The 24,516-nt window shown below is 42.3% G+C and overlaps 1 protein-coding gene across 1 annotated transcript; it reads left to right on the top strand.

Annotated features, from left to right (window-relative positions):
* Positions 1 to 4,479: 4,479 nt before the first annotated feature.
* Positions 4,480 to 22,805, top strand: E2f6 (E2F transcription factor 6). The gene is made up of 7 exons (XM_076833013.2): positions 4,480 to 4,854; positions 10,343 to 10,397; positions 14,455 to 14,671; positions 15,765 to 15,921; positions 17,427 to 17,540; positions 20,112 to 20,259; positions 20,706 to 22,805. Exons 1-7 carry the CDS (start codon positions 4,747 to 4,749, stop codon positions 20,750 to 20,752), a joined length of 846 nt encoding a protein of 281 aa, XP_076689128.1. The 5' UTR covers positions 4,480 to 4,746; the 3' UTR covers positions 20,753 to 22,805.
* The last annotated feature ends 1,711 nt before the right edge of the window (positions 22,806 to 24,516 follow it).

Here is a 24,516-nt window from a genome sequence, read left to right as displayed (position 1 = left end):
TCAAACTATCATTTTTTTCTGTTTCACTGCCGCCTCATAGTTGTACACAATGGTGCAATTCATTGTTACACGTTCGTACATGCACACAGCATAACAATACAATTTGGCCAATACCACTCTCCAGTATTTCCCCTTTCCCTGGCCCCCTCCCTTCCCTGGTCCCTTCCTCTGCTGAGCTGCCCTCCCTGCCCTTCTTTTCCCTTCTTCTCCCTAGCTTCTCTCTCCACTGTCACTGCCCCTGACCCAGGTCAGGCCATCGGCAGCATCCCAGCCGTTCTTGCCCCCAGCCTGACTCCCCTCCTGTAGTCTCTGGCTGTCCCACCAGCCATGTTTAACAACCAGAACAATCTGTAAGACCTGTGCAGAAGAGTGTCGATGCAGGAGTGAGCGTGCACAGGAAAGAGGCAACACCTGCCTAACAGGGCATCACAAAGGTGCCATGGTTCAATGTGTCCCTCAGAATTCACATGTTGGAAACTTAATGCTTGTGTGACAGCAGAGGGAGGTGGGACTAACGGGGGGCCTTGGGGTGAGAACACAGCAAGTGTGATGGTGCAGCAACAAGGCCCTTGTCAGATGACAGTACACTGACCTGGGACTTCCCAGGTCAACTACAACAACCAATTATGAGACAATTAATGTTTATCATTATAACAACCCAGTCTCTGGTGTTGTGTTATAGCAGCATGTCAGTCCATTCTGTTGTTAATAACACAATACTGGAGATCGGCTAAGTTATAAGGAAAAAAAGGTTTACTTCCACTCACAGCTTTGATCCAAGGTAGAGGGGCTGCAACTGGTAATGGGCTTCTTGCTGGCAGAGTTCTGAGGCAGTGCAGGGCACCACATGGCAGGAATGAAGGACTCAGCCAAAGCTTTCATTTATACCTGACCCACTGTCAGGATATCCCATTAGCTCACCGATCACATGAGCTGGCCAATCTATTCATAAGGGCAGAGCCCAAACCGCCTTATACATATCACACCTGTTTCCACTTTCTAGTACCTCAAAATCGGAATTGTATTTCAATAAGGATTTGAGAGGAAGAAGCTGTACTCAAACACAGCTTTCCACCCTACCCTGGCAGAGCTCACGTCCTCATATTCAGACTATAATCATTCCACCTAAATAGTCCCAAAGTTGTAACTCATTCCAGCATTAATCAAAAGTCCAAATCCCAAAATCTCAATCTGAGACTCAACACAAACTCGTTCCTGCTGTAACCTGTAAGGTCAAACCAAACTATCAACTTCCATAAACAATGGAGGGACGGAAACCCAGCATACACTCTATTCCCATGTGAAGGAACAGGCAAGTATAAAGGAGTAACTGGCCCAAAGCAAGTCCAAAGCCCAGCAGGCCAGATGTCAAATCCGAAGCCCCAGGTCAAGGCCCCAGGTCTGGCATCCTGAGCACTGAGGGGGCGGGGCTGGTTCCCCAAGGTCTCAGGCAGCCCAGTCTCTGTGGCCTCCCTGGGCTCACTTCACAGGTCAGCTCTCTCAGTTTGGAGTCTCAGGACACCACCCTCCCAGGCTGAGGTTGCATACTGGCTACTCTAGAGTTCTGGGATCCCAGGGCAGCCCTTGTCCCAGGATTCCTCTAAGCATGTGGCAGCTCTGCTCCTGAGGCAGACCTCTGTGGGGTCTCTTCTTTGAAGTCTTCTGAAGCTGCCACGACCCCATAACTCTGCATTCTGCACACCTGAAGAACCAGCACATGCCATACCACCAAGGTCTGCCGCTTGCACCCTTCACAGCAGCAGCACGAGCTGCATCAGGGTGCAGTTGAGCCCTGGTGAGAGCAGCTGTGGAGCACTGTGCTGACCTGGGGGAGCAGTGGTCCGAGGTGGTCCTGGTCAGGGAGCACACAAAGAACACTCTGGGTTATTTCCTAAAACCATCTTCCACCCTAGGCCCTTGGGCCTGTGAGGGACAGGTGGCCTTGAAGTTTCTCAAGATGCCCTCTGGCTTTCTTCCCACTGTCCTGAGTTCCTGGACCCCTTTTATTCATGATAATCTCTTTAGCAAGTGGTTGCTGAGCTGCACCCTTGGTTTTCTCTCCTGAATACTTTCTCCTTTTTTGCTCTTTACACAAATAAGCTGTGAATTTTCCAAATCTTTCCACTCTGCTTCCCTCTGCACCTGAATTGCTCTGGAAGTGGCCAAAACCAACAATGCAATAGCCTGAACGCTTTGCTGCCAAAGCCCTTCACTCTTAAGTCCAGCCTTCCAGAAAGCCCTAGCTCACAGACACAGTACAGCCAAGTTCTTTGCTACTGTGTAAACAGGATGGTCTCTTCTCCAATTTCCAATAAAATATTACTCATTTCCACCTTAGACCTCATCAGATGGTCACTGCTACCCACATTTCTACCAGAATTCTGGTGGAACTACTTAGCCAATCTCTGAGTTCCAAAACTTTCTCCAACCTTTTTGTCTCCTTCTGAACCCTCAACAGAATCACCCTAAATGTTCCATTCATGGCAGTTAATTTCAAAACTATTCCGGTTTCTACCCATTACCTAGATCCAAAGCTATCTCCACATTTTCAGGTATTCATTACTACCAACAGCCCTACTTCTTAGTACCAATGTTGTCTTATTCCTTTTTCTGTTACTATAACTGAATATCTGAGAGTGGGTAATTTATAAAAAAAAGAAATTTATTTCTTACAATTCTTTTTTTTTATATTTATTTTTTAGTTGTAGTTGGACACAATACCTTTATTTTATTTATTTTTATGTGATGCTGAGGACTGAACCAAGGGCCTTGTACATGCTAGGGGAGTGCTCTACTGCTGAGCCATAACCCCAGCCCCTACTTCTTACAATTCTGAGGCTAGGAAGCCCAGGAACCACGGTGCCAGCATCTGGTTGGTGTCTGGTAAGGGCTTCTTGCAGGGGTATCACATGGCAGGCACAGCAAGCCTGCTAACTTGCTTATCTCTTCCTGTTCTTATGAAGCCACAAATGCAATTATGAGGATCCCACCCTCATGACTCTATCATAAGTACCCCCTGGAGCACCCAATTCCAAATACTATTAACATCCCTTAGGGATTAGGTTTTAACAGCATACTCAGAGAAGACAAAGATAAGTGTGAACACTGGCATTTGTTCTAAACCCTCAAACACCAAACGCTGCATTAGAAGTTAACATGGCTTTGATTTAGCCAAGAATCAATTTGGAGATTTTAGGAACTTGGAAACAGGTTAAGGATTAGTTTCCTCATCTAGAAAATAAGGGACTGGGCCAGTGCCTTGTAGAATACAACCAAACCCTCAGAGTTTCTAGTTCATGGGTCAGTAGGGCCAGAGGCTCTTGGGGACTCCAGTTGGTAAAGGCTCTCCTAACTCTTCTGGGTAACTCTCCACCCTAAAAACAAAACGCAATGTTATAGTGAGATTGTATCTAGTAATTCCTTTAGCAAACATCTACTGAGCACTTGCCAAGTGCCAGGCTCTGTGCTAGACGCTCATAAAAATTAGAGAAGACCTCTAACCTCGGTAAGTTTACAGTCTAGTAAAGCCAACTTCCTGCGGAAGCTTTTGTCACTGGCTTCGCTTCTTGGCTGGCAACTAGAAGCCCCCTAGTCTGGCGATAGGAATTTTGGTGACTCCCTGCAAACCTTGAACTTCCATGCATTGCCCCCCCACCATATACACACACTGGGGATGGAACCCAGGGTCTCATACATTCAGGCAATCACTCTACCACTGACGACATCCACCATCCATGTTTTATTTATTTTGAACCAGAGTCTCACTAACTTGCCCAAGTCAGCCTCAAGACTTGTAATCCTCCTGCCCAGCTTCCCCTGTAGCTGGGATTGCAGTGCAGATGTGGGCCACTGGAACCTGCTGTATTACCTTTTTATTCAAAAGTGCTAGTCCCTGTTTAAGTGATTTACTCATTCAGTCATTTAATCTTTGCCACCTTGAGGTAAGTACTGTCATTATTCCAATTTACAGATGAGAAAACTGAGACAGAGATTAATAACTGGTTTAGTCTTCTAATTTTAAGTAGAGGGAGCCAGAAGACAGTTTATGAATTCAGCTTAAAATGCTCTGTTTATTCGAATAAGCATCTCCTGATACCTGGCACATGCGCTATCAATAATTGCTTCTTCAAGTAAAAAGGAGCGAAGGGAGCACTGAATCCCAGGACGGTGGGTTACCAACATTCACCGACCGTCCGCGCCAGTCAGCTCAGGAGATGTGTGAATGTCATCAGGAATCAGATGACCTTCCTGAACGCTCCGAACTCGCGTACTGACATCAAGAATTGCGGAGAGATTGCGCTCTTCCCCGCCGCCTCCTTTCTCTCGCCCGCTCCTGGTCCGGGAATCCCCGCTCCACCTCTTCTTTTCCCCTCGCCATCCTCTTCGCGGATTCCGCTCTCCGGGTTTCCCGGCTGCCGGCGCGCTGAGCGGACCAGAGCGTGGGAGCGCCCGCAGAGCGGCGGGCATGCGCAGACGGGGCGGCGCACTGCGCATGCGGGAAGATGGCGGGCCCGGCGTCCTGACCGCGGCGGGTCACCCTCGTCCCCTCGCGGCGGCGGCGGGAGCTCACCGGCTCGTGGGGCCGCGGCGGGCGGGGCGGCCGAGCCAGGCGGCGCCCTCCAGGAGGCCGCGAGCCTGCTCCGTGCCTGGCACCGGGAAGCCGGCGCGTCGGGGGTGCCCTCGATCCCGCCGCAGAAGGCGGGAGAGCTCGCAGGCGCGAGGGGCGCGGGGCGCCCGCTCGGCAGCATGAGTCAGCAGCGACCGGCGAGGAGACTGCCGAGCCTTCTCGTGGACCCGGCGGAGGAGACGGTGCGCCGCCGCTGCCGCGACCCCATCAACGTGGAGAGCCTGCTGGTAAGCGCGGCCAGCGACGCCCGGCCGGCCCTGGCCTTCGGCCTTCGGCCCTCGGCCCGGGCGCCGTCACGTGACGCGCGGCTTCCCGCCTGCTCCCCGCACCTGCGCGCGACGCCCGGGCTGCCGCGGGGCTGCGCGTCGGGGAGACGGCGCCGCCTGGGTCGGCCCGGCCCGCTGGGCCCTGCTGCAGCCCGACGTCTGTTTTCTGCTCCCGCTCATTTTCCCTCTGGACCGCAGCCATCCTGAACCTTGCCCGAGGCTCTCGTTCGCCACCCCACGGTTTCCCTTCGCGTGCGTGATCTGTCCACTTTGACGGAGAAATGACAGGAAGACTGAGTCGTGTTCTTGCTCTAGACCGATGCCCTGTGCTTCGCGGTTTTCGGAGCTCCTTTCCCATTTCTTTCCATATTTTCAACTAATTGGCTGGATTCTCCCCAGAATTAGCAATAACTAAACATTTACCAAAGTCATCGTGCGCAATCCCCAATCCCCGTGCCAAATAATGGGTGAGCATCATCGCGGTTCCGCACAAGAGCCCTAAGAGGCGGTTACTCCTGTTTTACAGTTGTCGGAACAGACTTGAATATGTTAGATGACTTGCCTGTGTTTAGACAGTAAGTGGAGAAAACTTTCTGAACCTCAGAATGCCTGACTCCAGATAATAAATCCTTGACGACTTAAACTACGCCCTAAATCCATCTCTTTCCTTGACTCCCTGCCTCCTCCCATTTACAGTATCGCTTCCCCTTTCTCAGACTTCTGGAAGAAGTTGTTTGTGTCCACTTGTTCACCTCTCATTGCCACCATCCCACTTCTGGGGAATTCTGCCCTAAGCAGAAGTCAGGCTGGCCTAAGCAGGTTCTCCAGCAGCAGTTCAATTCTGGTGGCTCATTTTCACTCCTGGCTTTCTGTAGTTTGACCTGATTGGCCACTCACTCTTGCTGGAAACTCCTTTGATACCACATGCTGTGTGCTCCACCTGCTTTTCTGACCTCTTGTCCTGTCCACTTCCTCCCCTTCGTGTCCTGTTGCTGTTGTTCAGGATTACTTTTCTACATACCTCTCACTTTCTTCATGTGGGAGATCATTCATTACTCCTGCGATGTCTGATACCATCTGTGTTGGTAGTCTTAATCTTTGAAAATTTGGTAAAAGCTCTAAATTCTCACTCTGGGTAAACCACTTAACTTTGCATGTAGAAGATACACACATCCCTTGAAGTCTTATTCACTCTGGTCGTTTCAGTCACATCATAACAACTCTCAAATCTGTAAACCCAGCTCAAAGCTTTCCTGCTGTCTTCTAGGCATTCCTTTTTAATCTTCTACGTCCTAAACAGAATTCATTATCTTCTTGCCAAAGCAAACTGCAACTTCCATGTCCTATTTTAATAAATGGTGTCACCCCACCACATTGCCCAAGCTAGTGTTCTAGGAATCATCTTTGCCTTTTTCCTTATCCAAACTGACCCCCCAGTCGAAGTAATTAATCATCAGTACATGCCATCTCTGTCATTGTCCATCTTTCAGACTATTACAGTGTCTTCCTGACCAGCCATTTTCCTGCTTCCAGTCTTGCCCTCACTTTCCATGTGTGCTCCACGTATAACTAATGATCTTTTTTAAAAGTCTGTTTCTGATCTTGGCTTTTGGCTGAAGGACTCTGTTGTGGTTCCCTAGTGCTCTCAGGATAGAGTGGAAACTTCTTAACAAGCTCACCCTGGGTTTATCCTTTCTTGACTGTTTATAGTTGCTAAGTTTTCCATATTCTTTTGCTCCCCTGGTCATCACATTTGCTTTCTTCTGGTCCGGGTCGAACTGCCTACATATGTGTAGGCCATACAGCCTATTCTGCCTTTCAAAACAAAACTTTTTTAAACACGCATTTTCCTGTGTGTGTAAAAAGTGCTGTGGTGTTTCAGGTATAGATTTATAGGTTACTTATCTGAAGAATCTTCCCTGAACTCAGGACGGATAGACACTCATTTGTGTTCCCATAGCACTCTGTGCTTATTTGCTCCAGCCTTTGCAGATTCCTGAGTGTAGTGACTGTCCTTTTTATTGTTGTACATTGTTTGGTGCCTGTGGAAAAAGATTCTGCAGACAGTTTCTGAATAAAGTAGGTACTTTAAAGCTGTTCAAAAATGAGTTGTGTATCTTGTTGAGTGTTTGTTGCCTAGATAAGCAGCTTGAAAATTGTCTGGAATTTTGAGCAGAGAGAAACTAGTATTGATTAGAGATGAAGTTAGCTTGCATTATTGAAAAATAAGGAAAATCTGAATGAGTGAGGAGAATACAGTCACCTCAGAGAAAGGTATATTTCCAAAGAGCTCTTGTAGAAGTATTGCTCACCAAACAGGGAGTTGGTACAGAGAGGCATCTATGCAGAAATTTTTGATCAAGTTGGAGACAGTGCTTAGAATGTTAGTCCCTAAAATTTACCTTTTTTTTTTCTCCCACCTTTAAAGATATTTATAAGGTCACTTCAAACTGCAGCCACAAATAATAGGGACAAGGATGGCATGCTCTCCTTTAAGGTCTCAAATTTGAAAGTGCAGATCCGTACGTGGGGGATTTGAAGCAGTAGTGAAATGACTTGGAACTTGCCATAGTATGCCGATTTGCCTGTCAGGAGCTGTGGGTTCCTAGGGAAGTGTGTGCTGTTGAGGCTGTCCTTTGTGATGTCCAGTTTGAAGGCTTCTGCTTTCTCTGGACGTATTGCAAAAAGAATATCTAGTTCTGGGGTGGACAGAGTTGGGATTCTGCCAAAACAAAGAGTGTTTTTATATTCAAGGGTGGGGGGGAATGAATGAACATGCTTAGAACGTGTTTCCCTGCATTGTAACTGGTATGTAATGGAACTGCATTTATTTAGCATGTGGGGAAAGGAAAGCCTTTTTTCTTATGTTGTTATACCTATTTGGGGGTATTGTCCCTATCCCAGGCTGTGGATGAAGGGTAAAGAGCAGAAAAGATTCCCTTCTAGAATATGGGGAGAGCAGACAATAGGCAGTCTGTTTGGAAACCAGTGTATGCAGGGCTTGGCATACACTCTGCTTTAAGAACAGAACCTCTGCTGGGAATGGTAGCACAAGACTGTAATCCCAGCGAGTCAGGAGGCTGAGGCAGGAGGATCAAAGCCAGCCTCAGCGACTTGGCAAGGCTCCAAGCAACTTAATAAGACTGTCTCAAAACTACAAAGGGACTGAGAATGTGGCTAAGTGGGTAAGCACCCTTGGATTCAATCCCTGCTACCAAAAAAAAAAAACCCAAACCAGAACCTATGCAACAAAGCACCTATGAGCGAATGTGTAACAGTTTATGATGTTTGTTTACATGAGTTTCACATCATTGTGGTAAGGATGGGTTTTTTCATTCAAGAATCTTGTTCTAATAGCTAGCCCTTATCTCATACTCTGTGAGGAGAGGGGTTAAACGTAAAAACAGCATTGACAGTTTGTCATACTTGTCTGTTGTTTGACTATCCTTGGTCTGCTCCAGTGTTCTGCTGTTGTATGCTGTGTTTGCAAGTCACTGTCATTAGCACTGCTGAAGAGAGGTTGGCAGACATAGTCCCTGCCCCCAGGACAGGCATTCCCAGCAGAGTGATCATGCCCCTGCAGGCCTAGTGCTCCTGTCAGATCTAAACTAGTTTTACAGTGGAACTCTTATCTAAACAGAATTCCTCTCTATTAAGGTCACTTGCTCCCTGATGTTATTGTCTGGTTGTAAATGATAAGGAAATCATCATGCCAAAGATTTGCAGCACTGATGTAAACAGCTTCTTAGCTGCTCACCTGTTTTAGTCAGTTTTTTTCATCACTGTGACCAAAAGATAGACAAGAGAAATTGGAAAAGGAATAATTTATTTTGGGCTCGAGGTCTCCGTCCATAGATGCCCAATTTCATTGCTCTGGGCTGAAGGTGAGGCAGAGGACATGATGGTGGAAGAGTGTGGTAGAGGAAAGTGGCTAAGAACATCACCCCAGGAAGCAGGGAGAGCTATGCTCAACAAGGACAAAACAAACTCCAAAGGCACACCTTCAGAGACCCACACCCCACCTGCCTATAGTTACCACCCAATTAATCCCTATCTGGGGATTAATGCACTATTAGGTTACATCTCAACCCAATCATTCACCTCTAAACTTTCTTGCATTGTCTCACACAAGAGCTTTGGGGAATTACCTCATATCTAAACCATAACATTACCTGACCTCAGGCCTCCCCAACCCCAGTTCTTTTGCCATATTTCTATCCTACTTGTATCATGTTTTTAAACTGTGAATTTGATTATATCACAGTATTGTTCATAAATCTTTGGTGATTCTCCACTGCATGTGACATGAGTCCAGGCTCCTTAGCATGATCTTTATATGGTGCTTGTCAGCTTCAAAACCAAGTCACTTTCACATGGTCACACAGGTGGGTTCTTAAAAAGCACTATGCAGTTTTTATTCTCACATCTTTATTTGATGTACTAGGAATTCCTGTACTAGGAATTCTATTTTTTCCCCTCCTATAGTTTATTATTGAGGCAAAATCTGGCTTACCCATCAAAATTCAGTGGCAGGCCACTTTCCCTGTGAACTCTTCTTTGACTTCTCTGACTGAGTGCATTCACGGTACTCCTGTTGATTGTCTCCGTAGAGCACCTGTGAGAATCACTACCTTAGTTGTGCTTTATAAAACAATTTTTTCACTAAGACAAGAACTGATGATAGCCTGTCTGGAAACACAACAACTTGATAATGCTTTCCAAGACAAGGCCGTTGTGGGTTTCTATTCACAAGGTTTTATTATGAGATTTTATTTTATTGGGGGGGGGCCGTTTCTAAATGTGTTGCAGATGTATATGCAAACTTTGATAATCTCTAAGCAACTGGCAAATGGTGAGAGCCTTGATAAAGTGCTACTAATTTCCTAGTTGTTTCAGGAATTGAAAAGAAAATTTTATTTCTGTGATACCAAGGTTCCTAGTATGCATTTTTTTCCATTATTAGAAGTGCTGCCACTCTTAGGTTAATTATAATGGTAATGCACAGCTGACTCTTCAGTTTGTGAGCAAATTTTTTTGGAACCATCCACTTAAATAGCAGGGGGTGAGCATTTGTGGTTGAGACTATCTTCTACCTCTGCTGAGCTTTCCAGAGTTGCCGACAGTCTTAATGATCATTGTATTCTTTTTAATCCTTATACTTGCAGTCAATACATTAGCATGTATTCAGTAATAAATTCTTATGTACGTATTTCCATCCTCTCCCTTCCTTTCTTTCCTACTTCCATAGGGAGCTCATGCAGTCTGAGAAACCTAAATCTGTGAACATTGTCAGACATGATTACAAGTAGAATAGCTATATTTTGGACATACTAGTTTTCTCACACCCAAATTAATTACCTCAAGGTGAGAGTGGGGAGGCTTTGTATTATACAGTAAAATGCTGTTTTTAAATTGCTAAATTAAATTTTTGTATCTTCTTTTTTTTCAGCCATCGAAAATAAGGATTAATTTAGAAGATAATGTACAATATGTGTCCATGAGAAGTAAGTTGATTCCTGAATAGATTTTACATTCTATAGTTGAATTTAATATAGTAAAAATGATTTATTTTAAATGTACATGAGGCTGTGAGAACCAAAATAATAAACAAAATGTACTATTGGAACACTGAAATGTGATTTTGAAATTTTAGCAAAATGTCCTGAAAGTTGTGAGCTGAATGATGTGCATAAAGGCCAGTTCATTTCCCATTGCTTTAGATATGTCATTTTAAAAGAACAGTCAAAAATAATACACATAACTCACAGGTGGGATCTGAACCCGTCAGACTTATGGAGATGGTAGAATGGTGTTTACCCAGAGCTGAGGAAGGTATGAGGTTGATGGGAAGGAGACACCTTGATTGATGGTTCAGTTAGAGGAGAGCAATGGTTTCTAGTGTTCGCTTGCACACAGGGTGACTATAGTTAATGTGTGTTTCAAAATGGCTGAAAGACAGAATTTAAAATGGTCTTATCACAAAGAAATGTTAAATATTTGAGGTGATAGAGATGCTAATTAGCCTGATTTGGGTGTTCAGCAGTTTGTACATGTATCAAAATATCACCTTGTATCTCATCAATAGATACAATAACTGTTTATTGATTTAAAATAAAATAAATTGAGTGTGGTGGCACCTACCCTTAATCCATCTACTCAGGAGGTTGAGGCAGAAAGATCGCAAGTTCAAAGCCACCCAGGGCAATTTTACTGAGACCCTGTCTCAAATAAAATTTAAAAACTGGGGATATAGCTTAGTGGTAGAGTACTTGCTTAGTATGTCTGAGGCCCTGGGTTCAGTCACCAGGACTGCAGAAAATTAACTGGAAAATCTACATTTGAGGATATTTTCCTCAGATTCCTCTGTGAGGTATACTATTTATCCCCTAAAAAATTTAAGACATTTAGCAGTACACATGAAGATAGTCTCTTGCTTGGAATTCCGTTGACTCTTTCCCACTAAACCTCTGCATAGGTTTGTGGTGTCAGGTGCCCTAGTTCCCTATTCTTTGGGACATCTTTGTGATAAATTGTCCCACCCCTGATTTCCTCTTAATTTGATCCCTAATGGGGTCTTAGAGCATAGATGCCCAAATATAAATCTTATAACTATATCCATCCTAATTTTCTTTAACCCCTGCTGCAGTATTCATGTCTCTAGGTTTAGTCAGCTTTACCTTTGAGGTGTTTTTCGTCTGTTTCATACCACTATCTTAAAATGCCATCTCACATTTATTGACCTCATACAACACCTGGTATTATATTAAGCTCTTCGCATGAATTATCACAACACTTCAAAATACAGGTATCAACTAATATTTGTTTATTTTGGTACTGGGGATTGAGCCAGAGTCACTTTACCACTGAGCAACATTCCTTGCTCTTTATTTTCCATTTTGAGACTAAGTTGCTTAGAGTCTCCCTAAGTTGCTGAGGTTGACCTTGAATTTGTGATCCTCCTGCCTCAGCCTCCTGAGTTGCTGGGATTATAGGCATGCACCACTGTGCCTGGCTATAGTCCATATTTTGTAAAGTAAATAAATGGAGGTCCAGAAAGATTGCTGAAAGTCAAGATTCAGTTCCACACTTGTGGCTTAAGAGCCTAATTCAGCCCACCCTTCCCTCTGCAACCAGTATGATTTTTCTAATGCAGAAATGGGATTATGATATCTTTCAGTCTGAGTTCTTCAGTGGTGCTGTACGACCTGTAGAGAAACCCTAACTCCTCACATATTTGATTTTATTTATTTGCATCACATCTATAGGACACCTGCTGTCTTTCAAAATGACAAGGTAGTAGAGAAAGGGGTTGATAAAAAGACAAGGTCTTCAAGTTGCCCCTTGCTTAAGGCTGCAGCCTCATCCCCAGTACCCTGCTGACCTCATCTATCCCTGGGGCTGCACCTCTTGCAAGTTCCATGGCTGCTCCTTGTTTGCCAGTGCTGCTTTGTCCTTAGACCTGGTGTTTTCTCTGCCTCCCTCAACAGTAGGGACATCTCCTCATCTTTCTGTGCTGTTCCCAGCATGCTTCTATCAGGTGTCTCCAGTTCCTACTCCAGTAAAGGTTGTATTTCATGTTCTCAAATGACTTTGCACACCTGTCTGAGCACTTAGCTCAGGGTTATAATAGACCTCCTTGTTAGACTCTGAGATGCCCTGAAGATCTTTTTATTCACATTTATATCCCTGTGGCAACTTTCATGGTGTAGGTGTTGAGTTAGATTTGTTCTTTATTATGTGGTTAATATCCTAGGAATGTACTTATCCTGGATTTATGAGACTCAAATTTTGTTAATAGTGTAATTAAATATATGGTTTTTAAAGTTAGAATTTCTCACTTATAATCTAAGATTTGTCATGAAATTGTTCCTTTTGTCTACTTTCAGTATAAAAACTGTTAAATTCCTGATTTATTCCTGTTTAATCTTAAGTCTAGGAATTAAGTGTCATAAGGAAAATGTTAATATTATAAAATATGTGCTTTTGTTCTTAGAACAACTACCAGTGATCTTGTAAAAATGGAGCAAGATTCTGGAGTGGTTCTGAGAAAGAGTTTTGCTGGTTGTGGGGAGGTTAGGTAGCTCTTTTTATTTTTTTAGTTTGAGACAGGATCTTGCTAAGTTGATGAGGCTAGCTTTGAACTTGTGATCCTCTTGCCTCTGCCTACAAAGCTGCTGGGATTATAGGCTTGTGCTACTGCACCTGGCATGAGAACTTTTTTGTACCAAATTAGAAAAGATGGATGATAAAATTCAGGCACATGAGATAAAGCCCTCATATGCTACATAATGATACAGCCTACAAGCTGTAGAGCAGTTTAGTAGCACAAATCAAAATTCCTTAAAAATACTCTAACTCAGAAGTTCTACATCTTGGAATTTGTCTACAGGAAAGAATTAAGGGTACATACAATAATTTTTATAACAAAGCGGTCCATTGGAGTAAGCCAAATAGTAAAGTTGGAGATGGTCTGAGTTGCCAGTGTGAGGATCCCCTCAGCAGATACTTCATGTGGTCAAATATGCAGCTGTTAGGAATAGTGGATACACTTGTCAGAATGTGCACAGCATTAAAAGGGCATGTTATGCAATGGTGCCTTGCTGTTTCTGCTTGTAAAAACTATATCTACATATTGACATGCAAATATGTTGGGGTTTGTTGCATGAAGTCCACAAATTGTCACAGTAGATGAGTAAAATTAAAGAGATTTGTTTCCCTTCATGTGTTTATTAATATAGAGTAATAAATATTTTTTGAGAGAGAGAATTTTTTAATATTTTTTAATTTTCCGTGGACACACATCTCTGTTTTATTTTTATGTGGTGCTGAGGATCGAACCCAGCACCCCGCGCATGCCAGGAGAGCACGTTACCGTTTGAACCACATCCCCAGCCCAGTAATGAATATTTTAAAAAACAAATGTACCTCTTTTCCTCAAAAATGTATCATAATTGTCCTAATAGAAAACTAGTTGGGACTTTCAAATACTTCATCAGACATGGTTATCCTATGGCATGAATAGAAACATCAAAACATAGTAATAATAAAAGCCAGGTCTTTGCCTTTGTTCTCTAAAGTATACTTAAAGACCAAAAGAGAAAATTAATTTTCAACATCAATTTTAATCCTGTTTCAGAAACGTTTGGACTTCTAAAAATAAATATATTCAAGGGAAACTGGTTACATATCTCAAATACTCCTTTATGGAAACCAAAAGCCTTTGTTGAGAACTGGGATAGACTTATGAATTTTTTGTCCAACTCAAGAAATTGATTTCATAGAAGTTAGCTATGATTTGGTCAGTGTGTATAAATTTCTATGTCTGCTTTCTTTTTTTTTTTTTAAGTATTTATTTTTTAATTGTAGTTGGACACAATACCTTTATTTATTTTTATGTGATGCTGAGGATCGAACCCAGGGCGCACGCATGCTAGGCGAGTGCTCCACCGCTGAGCCACAACCCCGGCCCACTAAGGGTCTGCTTTCTGATCAGGAGGAAATGAATGTTTAAATGATTTGAGAAATGTTACTTTAAATTTTATGAATATGTTTGTTTCCTAGAAGCTCTAAAAGTGAAGAGACCTCGTTTTGATGTATCACTAGTTTACTTAACTCGAAAATTTATGGATCTCGTCAGATCTGCCCCTGGGGGCATTCTCGACTTAAACAAGGTTGCAACAAAACTGGGAGTGCGAAAACGAAGGGTCTATGACATTACCAATGTCTTAGACGGAATTGACCTCGTTGAGAAAAAATCTAAGAACCATATTCGATGGATGTGAGTTGGTCAAAAATGTTTCGTTGCCTTTCCCCCCCTCCTTGTTAAGTAATGATCCCGTACTTGAACCAAGTGAGGTATTAGCAATGGTTGATGATATAAACAAAGTAGCATGATTCTTGGTTTTCAAGATCATAAGATGGGTTATGTAGGGTTTTTTTTTTTTTTTTCCTGCTGTTTTTAAGTATTTCCTTAGTTCTGCTGATGTGGGGGAAATATAATCTGTTAAGATTGAAAACTGATTGTCACAAAGCAATCTGATAGACACCTACAGGCTTCCCAGGAGTTGTCATTTAGTAGTGTGGGGGGAGGGGCAGGAATCAGATTCTTAGTACCCCAGATAATTAGGATGCAAATCAACTGTGAATCAACATTCCAGAACACATTGGCCTGAATGTAAAAAGAAAGAAAGAAAGAAATTGGAATTAATGTCGAAAAGACAATTGCTATAGACTAGACATGATTTAAAAAGATCCCATAGAGAGTCTGGCCTTGGATTGAGGCATACATGAGGCATGTGTATGTGTATGCACATGTGCATAAGAAAAAAACCGTTAAATTAGGGCAGGTATTTTGGATCAAGACGAAAGGGTTCTAGCATGTAAATTATAAATACCTTTGAGGCAAATGAAAAATGCAAAGACCATAAAATGACTCTTACGTAATTAAATGTTAGAAGAGGTTATTTTTCAATAACAATACAGATTGAATTCTAATGTGAATGTGTTTGCTTCAGAGGTTCATGTCAGATTATATTCTGAACCACTGATTAGAATTAGATTTGAACAACTAGCAAGCAGAGGATAAAGGTGACAGCCTTTTCCCCTATTTTTGTTCCTTATCATGAAGATTAATGGGGGAGAAAGTGCATATCAAATGTTGTTCAGCTATACCATACTGTAGTAACCACTAGTAATAAAAGATCTCTTAAGAATAGTGAATATATTCAGGTAGAACATGCATACTAGGAAAAATATAGACCCATAGAATTTTAGCAGAGAAACTATCATGTAGCCGATACTCCTTGTTTTTCACATGTGCAATTGCAATTATATGTTATTAATGGTGGCTTTTTTTCTTCTTCCCTTTTAAGAGGATCTGATCTTAACAATTTGGGAGCAGTACCCCAACAAAAGAAGCTTCAAGAGGAACTTTCAGACTTATCAGCAATGGAAGATGCTTTGGATGAGTTAATTAAGGATTGTGCTCAACAGTTATTTGAGTTAACAGATGATAAAGAAAATGAAAGATATCCTTTAAGTATATGTCTTTTTAAAATTTCTGCTTCCAGAAGAGATTAAGTGGTAGAGTCATTTGGGGGATTTAGGTGTTGAATTAGACTTCAAAAGTTAATGCCAAGCAAAGCAGAGCACCCCTGTAACCCCAGCTACTTAGGATGTTGAGGCTTGAGGATCGTGAGTTTGAGACCAGCCTGGGCAACAGTTACTGAACATAGTGAGACTCATCTCCAAAAAAAAAAAAAAAGTTTTAGTATAATTTTGTGGTATCACCTCAATTTTACACAAGTAATAAATACATTTGTTGCTTTGGGCATCTTTATATGGTGTTTCTTAGGTTAAATTCTGCATGGTATATACAGGGACAAATCCAGGTTGAAATTTCCACTTAAAATAACAAGTTCATTCTTATTTTTGTGGACTCTATACTACATAGTAAAATATTTGTTACTTTTCACGAAAATCCTGTTTTCCCTAATTTGTGAAATAAAGTTTATTCTGGAACAAAAGGAATTTCCATTCCCATCCACACTAGCCTGCTGCTGCTGGATATCTGCCCTCCTCTGAAGCTCAATATTGGGACTGAGGAGAGGCTTGGTTTTGGTGCTGACCTTCTCTGGGTCCCCTGGACCTTCGTGCCTGTTCCCTTGGGGTGCCTTTTGTGGGGGTATCAATGACTCTGACTTGCCCTATGCTTCCAGCTTGCTTAACACTTCCCTTGGCAGGCACAGCTTCTATTCCCATGGTACCGTTACTAGGAGGAAGACAAAGCATGCTCACATCACTGCAGCCAGCCACAAAGTGCACAGAAAGGAAGGATGCTGGGGTAACCAAAAATATTTCTTAAGTAGTAAAAATTTTTATATTTTATAGATTATTTTTCTTTCATGTTAGGGGATTCTTCTCCAGATCCAGAATGTTTATTCCCAAAGTTCCCATAGTAAGAGCTAGCACGAATGGGGAACAGGTGTCAATTTGAATATAGTAGTCTTCCCGTATTCATGGTCTTGCTTTCTGTGGTTTCAGTTACCTGCAGTCAACTGTGGTCCATATATGTTAAATGGAAAATTCCAGAAATAATTCATATGTTTTAAACTACTTTTATGATAGTGTATTGTTTTAATTATTTTATTATTATTAATTTACCTGTTATTAAAAAAAATTTATCATCGGTATATATGTATAAAAAAGTACAGTACATTTAGGGTACTGTACTGTCTGTGGTTTTAGGCACCCACTAGGGTCTCAGAATATATCCCCCTCCTATAAAGGAGAATCTCTGCACCTTTGTGAATTGTGTTTATGTTAAAACTCAGACTTAATTAATATTCTTCTCTAGAAGTTGTCATCATGACATTTCAAAGTATGAAATAATTTTTTTCCTGCTTGCCTTAGATGTCAGTTTGCATCTCATAAGAACTAAAGATGTTTTAACACTTTCTTTCATTTATTACAAGAGCTAAATTATCTACCCAGTATACAGCACTCTGCTTAGAGATCCTTGACTGATTTTTACACTAGCATATGTAACGTATCAAGATATTCATAGCATTCAAGCCTTCCACGAACAGATTGTTATTGCAGTTAAAGCTCCGGAAGAAACCAGATTGGATGTTCCAGCTCCCAAAGAAGTAGGTAGCCCTTCCTTTTACCAGATATTTAAGGAGAGAGGTGGGATAATTGCTAGGCCTGTGATTTATTATAGTCACAATAACTTACTGTGCATTATGTATTGTTAGCTCTATATCCAGTACTATTTAAGCCACTTCAGACATTTTAACTTGTTTTGACTAACACACCTATAAAGTAGTTGTTGTGACTTAAAAATGAGCCAGAGCAGGGGCTGGGGTTGTGGCTCAGCGGTAGAGCGCTCACCTAGCATGGGCGAGGCCCTGGGTTTGATCCTCAGCACCACATAAAAATAAATAAGTAAAATAAAGGTATTGTGTTCGACTACAACTAAAAAATAAATTTTTTTAAAATGAGCCAGAGCACAAAAAAGTGAATTCAGTCTGAAGATAACCCAGTAAATGACAGAACTAGATTAAAATGCAAGAAGTTTGGCTTCAAAGTTCATTCTTAACTATGGTGCCATAATGCTGTTGGAGGAGCCACCAAGAATTGGCCTTAGTGTTCCAAAAGTGAGATTGGGTCACAGCCAAGGCTTCAGGGAATTAACATACTAACAAAACTCATCAAGACTAATTATGAACAAACTAGAAAACTAAGTTATAAATTTAAAATCTCAGTATAAATAGAAATATCAGCCACCAGCTGCTTAGCTCATTCTTTCCCTTTCAGGAAAGTTTATACTGAAAGATAATTGTCATCAGAAGGCTGCTTGGTAAGGATGGAGTCAGAACCAAGGAAGATGGTCATTCTTGGAACAGACCATCAAGTCCAGACAGCCTGATATACCAGTGCACGTGCACGTAGCAAATCCTCATCGTTGCTATAGCAAGGGATATTCGCATTGTCCTCTTTTCCTTTTATCCCCAGCAGCACCCTGTCCAAGTGGGACCACATGTTACCTGACAGTGTATTCTAAATTCATTAGCAAGCAGCTTGATTTTGTTAGTCATAGCCAGATTATGACTTGTTGGTGAGGTTTTCTAGTTGTTTTATTTGGATTTAGATGTATGCCAAGTATCCAGGTATCATTTATATTCAGTATCAATTGTTTCACAGATGTTGAAACTTTTTTTTCTTAAATAAATAACCAGTAATCCTTTGCTATATCTTACCTTGGGGCATGATAATCCATTCTGCTAGAAGTGATGTAGTTGGATTTTTACCCAAGGTCTGAATTGCTTCAGACTATAATTGCTAAACCTTTTAATCATACCCAGACTTTCTCTGAAGACCCGTGTAGAAATCTGCTCGTGGGCCTTCTTGTGGGCCATGCTCAGTAGGTGAGAGCCTGCTGGTTTCAGTGTAGTCTTAAATCCACAAAGATCTGGGGCGGGATGGGGTGGGGTGGGGTTCTATGGAATTGGGTCTTGTCTTATAAATAATTTTCTCAGGACACAGTCACCTGGCCATTTGTTTAGATATTGCTTCTAGATGCTTTTACACTACAGTGGCAGAGTTGAGTAGTTGTTAAGGAACAGTGTGGCCTACAAAGCCAGAATCATTTACTGTGTCTCACCCTCTGTAAGAGAAATTTGCTAGCCCCCAATTTAATGAGTGATTCCTCAGCTGGCTGCCAGTTCAGAGCAGTATCTTGAGTTGTTCCACTGTTTAGAAATATCTACAGAGTTTAAAATACTGCAGAGTTTACCATTCAAACCAGACCTGAACTGGCACTTCAGCACTGAGCACAGATGTTCTCTAGCCCACTTTTCTGGTACCCAGAAGCCACAGCAAGGTTGACATATGAGGTGTTAAGACCCTCTGAGATACTACATCTACCCCAAACTTACTTGTCTGAGATCACAGTAGGTGGAACAGGCAGGGCAGCAATCTGCATTGTCCAGCCTGGCCTTCCCTAAGAAAGGGGAGAAAATGGACTTCATTCAGAGTCAGACCAACTCCCAGTTAAAAAGACGAGGAACCATAAGTAGAACTGCTCCTTACAACTTTAGCTTGATTCTCAATAGAAGAACCAGTTTCCTGATTTCTTATGGGAAAAGTGTTGTAATCGTTCCTGCTAAGTCTGAAGCAAAAGGATATTGAAAAATCCTAGGTAATAATACTCCTTTGTGTGCAATTCTTTGTGTGTTTGAGGTTTTAAATTGCCTGAGGTGTATTTTAACTTTTTTTTCTTCTTTTGGTTCTTTCAACTGAAGGACAACCCTTCCTGCTATCTCAGTACCTCTTGATTGGCCTGGAAATCCAAGTACACCCTTATCATAGAGGATCCTAGGGTATTCCATGGTTCTTAGTCATCAAAACACTGATTTTTGACTCTGAAGTTCAGCCTTATTAAAGGGTCCACCCCTGGTGTAGAAAAAGATAGGCTCTTGAGAAGCAAAGTATCCACTTGACATCTCTACCATTACTGCATGATCAAGTAGCTATTGTAACTGAGTTTGCCAATGGTCTAATGAAACTACAGCTGAGAACATGATTTTTCTTAAAGATAGGGTAGAAGGGAAGCTACAAGAATGTGAGTTTTTTGGAAGGTTTGCAGTCTAGGACGTGAAAAACTGTGTTAATGGCTGCTCTTGTTCGTCTTGATGTTTTTGTGTGTTCTTTGCCAGGACTCTATCACTGTACACATAAGGAGCACCAGAGGACCCATTGATGTATATTTATGTGAAGTGGAGCAAAACCATTCAAATGGCAAAACATCTGATAGGGTAGGGACCTCTTCATCTAAAAGCAAACATCCAGAACACCCTGAGAAAGGTAAGCATATCAATTTTGCAATTAAAGAATGTAAAGATTTTATGTATGTAATATGTGTATTATGTATAGCCTGAGGTTTATTTTTTATCTTCTATCCACAAAAACATGAGTTTAAAAATAATTGCAAGGTCATTGTTACTGTAGTTAAGAATATTCCTTCATAGTTAAGTTCCACATAGTTTTAATAGTAGTGGAAATAACATTGTAATCAGTCCATGGGGGCACCAGCTGCCTGTGGCCTCTGAGTAGGGAGGACTTTCTGCATTCTCTGACAGTGCTTCCAGCTACAGGTATGAATTGTTGTTTACTCTTGAGGCTGAAAACATTAGCCTTCTGCTGTTGATGTGAGAGATTGGTGCTTCTAGCAGTGGAATTGCAGGCTTTGTTAGCCACCCGCTTTTTAAGAAAGATAGCACTTAGAATTTCTCTCATCTGTTCTTTTTCAGGAGAAAATCTTCAGCAAGGTGAAGACGTGCTTGAAGTGAACAACTGATAGCATATGAGAATTAATGGGTTGAAATTTTTTTACCTTTTCTTTTTGGAATATCCTATGTGGATGAATTATGCATCAATTTGAATCTCAGAGCAATAAGTCATCCAGGAAGTGCTCTCATTCTCAGTCATAGCAGCATTAAGGCCAGTAGTGTCTTCAAGTAGCTCCCTACTTAGATAACTGGGTAATTATGTTTTCTGCATTCAAAAATAACTTTTTTTATAATTGTTCACTGCATTTCGTCAGTGAAATAGACATCTTGCCTCCTGAAATAACTTCTTCACAAAGAGTATCACGAAAACAGACGGTCAGGCCTGGCACAGACAGTTCTTCGTGGACTCTGCCTTCCTTAAAGGATTATGTCGTATATCACAAAAATAATTGCCTTACACTGGTTCACGTTTGCAGTTGAGTGTTGTACATTGGCCAGGTGTACGCACAGATCTAAATATGGTGTTTTTGTATATATCTGTATAATGTTTAGATTACTTATGAAATATGTCTAAATGACACTTTTTGCCCTTGTACAGCCAAAATAATGTATATATGAAAATTGACAGACAAATGCTCTAATTTCCTTGGAACCTATATAACTTATTAGAATCCTCTGGATGAGGGTTAGAGGAGAGTTTTTCCAAACTTCTACATGTAGAAGTCTCACAAATGTGCTATACGTTTAAGTTCATAATACTAATTGAAGTAATTTAATGTGGATCCCAGTGCTAAAATTGGAGTCGGATGCTTCTTGATGTTGAGCTGCCTAGAGAGTTATTGTGTCCCAGCAGATTGGTGGCATGCCCCGAATCCTTGGGGGTTATACAGAAATGCCATCAGGCCTAATTCACTGAGACATGAATTCAATCATGGTGAAATTGGAAACTGTTAAGCTTTTTGCAAGCAGATTTTATAATATGTGTCTGTGTGCAGCCTTTCTCCTCAGTCAGAGGGGTTTTACTTACCATGAGTTGTACCCTCCCCTCTCTCCAGCTCTAGTCCCACCTTTCCACAACCTAGCTATTTCTACCTCAGTGGGTAAGTCATTTACCACTCTGTGCCTCAGTTTACTCAGTAGTTTACCATTAGACTGTGACTCCTTGAGGGACTTTGTCATAATCATTATTATATCCCAGCACCTTGTGCCATGCCTGGCCCATGGGAAGTGCTCAGTGAATGTCTGACGGATCGGTGAGTGCATGATTGCACAATGAGGTGGATGATACCTGGCTTGTCTGTCACACAGGATTCTGTGAGCATCTGAAGCCTCTCTTGCTTTCAAGGAAAAAATTGAAGCAACTTGAAATTAAGACGGTGTATAAAAAGATTTACAATAGGGATCCAAGATCAAAATATTACAAAATAGTGGATTCACATACTCTGAGCTCAGCAGCTTTGCCAGTCCTGACCTCTGCTGGACACCAGCTCCTCCCCCCACAGTCCCTGCTTTTTAATTTCTATATGCTTGGGGATTGCTAGCCTTGAGGCATCTTCTCCTTCTGACTTAGACAAAAAGTTGTCTTTTGAAATCAGCCAAAGAAAAGCTACAGGGGGCACTGGTCACTGGACTAATTGGTAGTATGGTTTGACAAGATAGGGAACACAGGAGGAACAGCAAGGGTGGGATAAAAATTTTAAAAATGTTGTGAACATGAAAATGAGAATTCAGGCAGGAGGTTGTATATGTGTAGGTCAGGTGCTCTTGGAAAGATCTGAGCTCTGTAGTAGATTGGGCAGATATTAGTTGACATGTGATCTTGTAAATCATGAGAGTAGAAGAGGTCATCTAAGGAGAATGTAAAGAGGAGAGGCCCAGAAACATCTGTGTTTAAAGGGAATACAGAAGAAAGAGCCTTTCCTGAGAAGAAATAACAGGGAAATAAAACTAAAGGAGATAGTGTCCCAAAACCAAGGAAGCATTGCCAAAGGTGAGCAGCAATTCCTGACTTGTGAAATGTGATGAATGTTCTGCCTTACACATTGTTCTGAGGGTAAAATGAAATCATGTCAGCAAAAGTCTTATGTAAATTGTAAATGTGTTACATAAATGAAGTAGCTCCGCCACTCCATCTTCAGGTGTTCAGTGTCTTCTTTTTAGAACTGACAAGTGTCTGAGGACTAATTTCATAGCCCTTTCTTCATCTACCACACCTTCCCTGCTGACTTTGATGAGTATGGCTAGTGACTTGAGCAGCCCTCCTCTTTTAAGAGCTCCAAAGGGGTCAGAAGTCCTGGCCTCAGGATGTGCGCACACAGGCTCACTAGGGCTGGACATGAGGACCTAGAGCAGTGGCCAGCCTCTCAGCCCATCACTTTATCCTTGTTTTGAGGGACTTTCTTAATTGCTGGCTTTATTTCCAGTGAAGCTAACTGCACCCAGCCAGTCATCCGCATCATCTCTCACTGGTGTTTATGAAAAATTGAAGCTATAGAGAAGATGACTTTCTGCACACAGGGATATGTAACAAAAGAGCATCCAGGGGAGAGGTGCACCCAGGTCTCCACATGGAAGGACTTGGAGTGGACTAATGCTCTTCGCCTCTTTCGCCCCCTCAGCCACCTCTGCAGAAGAAAAAGCGGGTGGCTTCTCTAGTCATGAGTTTGGAAAAGGGAGCTGAACAGTAAAGGCCCAGTTCCTTCCGGGTTTCCTCTCTTAGGAACTTCCTGCTATGGAAATACACATTTTACATCCGGGGGTGCCCTGCAGTTGCTTAGTTAAGTCAGTTTGCCCAGATGGGCATTGGGCAAAGTCTGCGGACATTTTTTACTCAATTGGAAGGTGCATGCTACTGGCATCTAGGGACAGAAGATGGGGAGCCAGTGAAGAGTGCACAAGACAAACCCAGGTGAAGAATCACTCAGTGCAATGTCTAGAGTTCAAGTTGAGCAACCCATTACCCCAGTGTGGGCAGGAGAGCTGTCCCATTCAGGAGTGAAGGGTTACGCCCAGTTGTCAACAGACCTAAAAGCACGTCCCCATTCACTTTTATTAGTAATGGGAGGTTCTAATTTCTGTCACAGATGGTTCTGCCTGCCAGCTGATTCTGAGCATGAAAGGTGGGAGAAGTGTTACCTGTTGGGAAAAGCCATTATAGACCTCATGTTGGGGCCCCATGTTGGCAAGGATAGAATTCACCTGTAAATAACAAAACCCTCCAATGACTGCTTCAAACAAGCTTTCTGGCATTTAGGAAGTTCGGAGGTAGTCCAGGCTAGGTATTCCTCCCCAAGGAGTCGGGAGCAAGGCTTTTACCAGGTAGATGGTCATGCTTGGCTCCTGTTCCCGAGGTCACCTTGAATTCCAAGGGAGCCTCTGGAGCCCAGCCATTCTGTCTACATAGTAGCCAGCAAGAAGGATGAAGAAAAAAAGAATGGGATACATCTTAGTTAAGGACACTCCTACAAATTGCAACTCCCTTAAACCTGACAAATTGACCACCATAGCCACTGTTACTTGGGAATGTGATCTTTTGGGGTTAGGATCAGCCATGTGCTGTGCAAAAGACCAGTAGTTGTGACTCCAAAGACAGAAGATGTGTGTGGAGTGCAGGACAAGCGCTTATCAAGATCCAGCTCCTCTCCCCTTCTGAGCACCAGAAGGCTGAACCTGATCATGAGGCCAGCTTTAATCAGCTGGCTCTGAGGAAGTGGCAGCAGTTAAAGACTGCAGTCTGCCACCACTCCTCCTGTACAGCAACCGAGAAAGCCACAGTTCCCGCTGCAGTCACAAGGCTCTGGAGTGTTGGCTTGGATCCCCTAGAGACCGCCAG

This window comes from Callospermophilus lateralis, chromosome 14 (assembly GCF_048772815.1).
Source record: "Callospermophilus lateralis isolate mCalLat2 chromosome 14, mCalLat2.hap1, whole genome shotgun sequence".
NCBI lineage: Eukaryota > Metazoa > Chordata > Mammalia > Rodentia > Sciuridae > Callospermophilus > Callospermophilus lateralis.
The sequence above is the reverse complement of the archived record's forward strand: the minus strand, read 5'-3'. Positions and strand labels throughout refer to the sequence as shown.

What these genes read in the sequence shown, in the direction of transcription:
- E2f6 (XM_076833013.2), top strand. Translation starts at nt 4,747, where the DNA reads ATGAGTCAGCAGCGACCGGCGAGGAGACTGCCGAGCCTTCTCGTGGAC. An exon ending in TCAACGTGGAGAGCCTGCTG is followed by an intron (nt 4,855 to 10,342) that starts GTAAGCGCGGCC and finishes CTTTTTTTTCAG; the next exon opens with CCATCGAAAATAAGGATTAA. An exon ending in AAGAACCATATTCGATGGAT is followed by an intron (nt 14,672 to 15,764) that starts GTGAGTTGGTCA and finishes TTCCCTTTTAAG; the next exon opens with AGGATCTGATCTTAACAATT.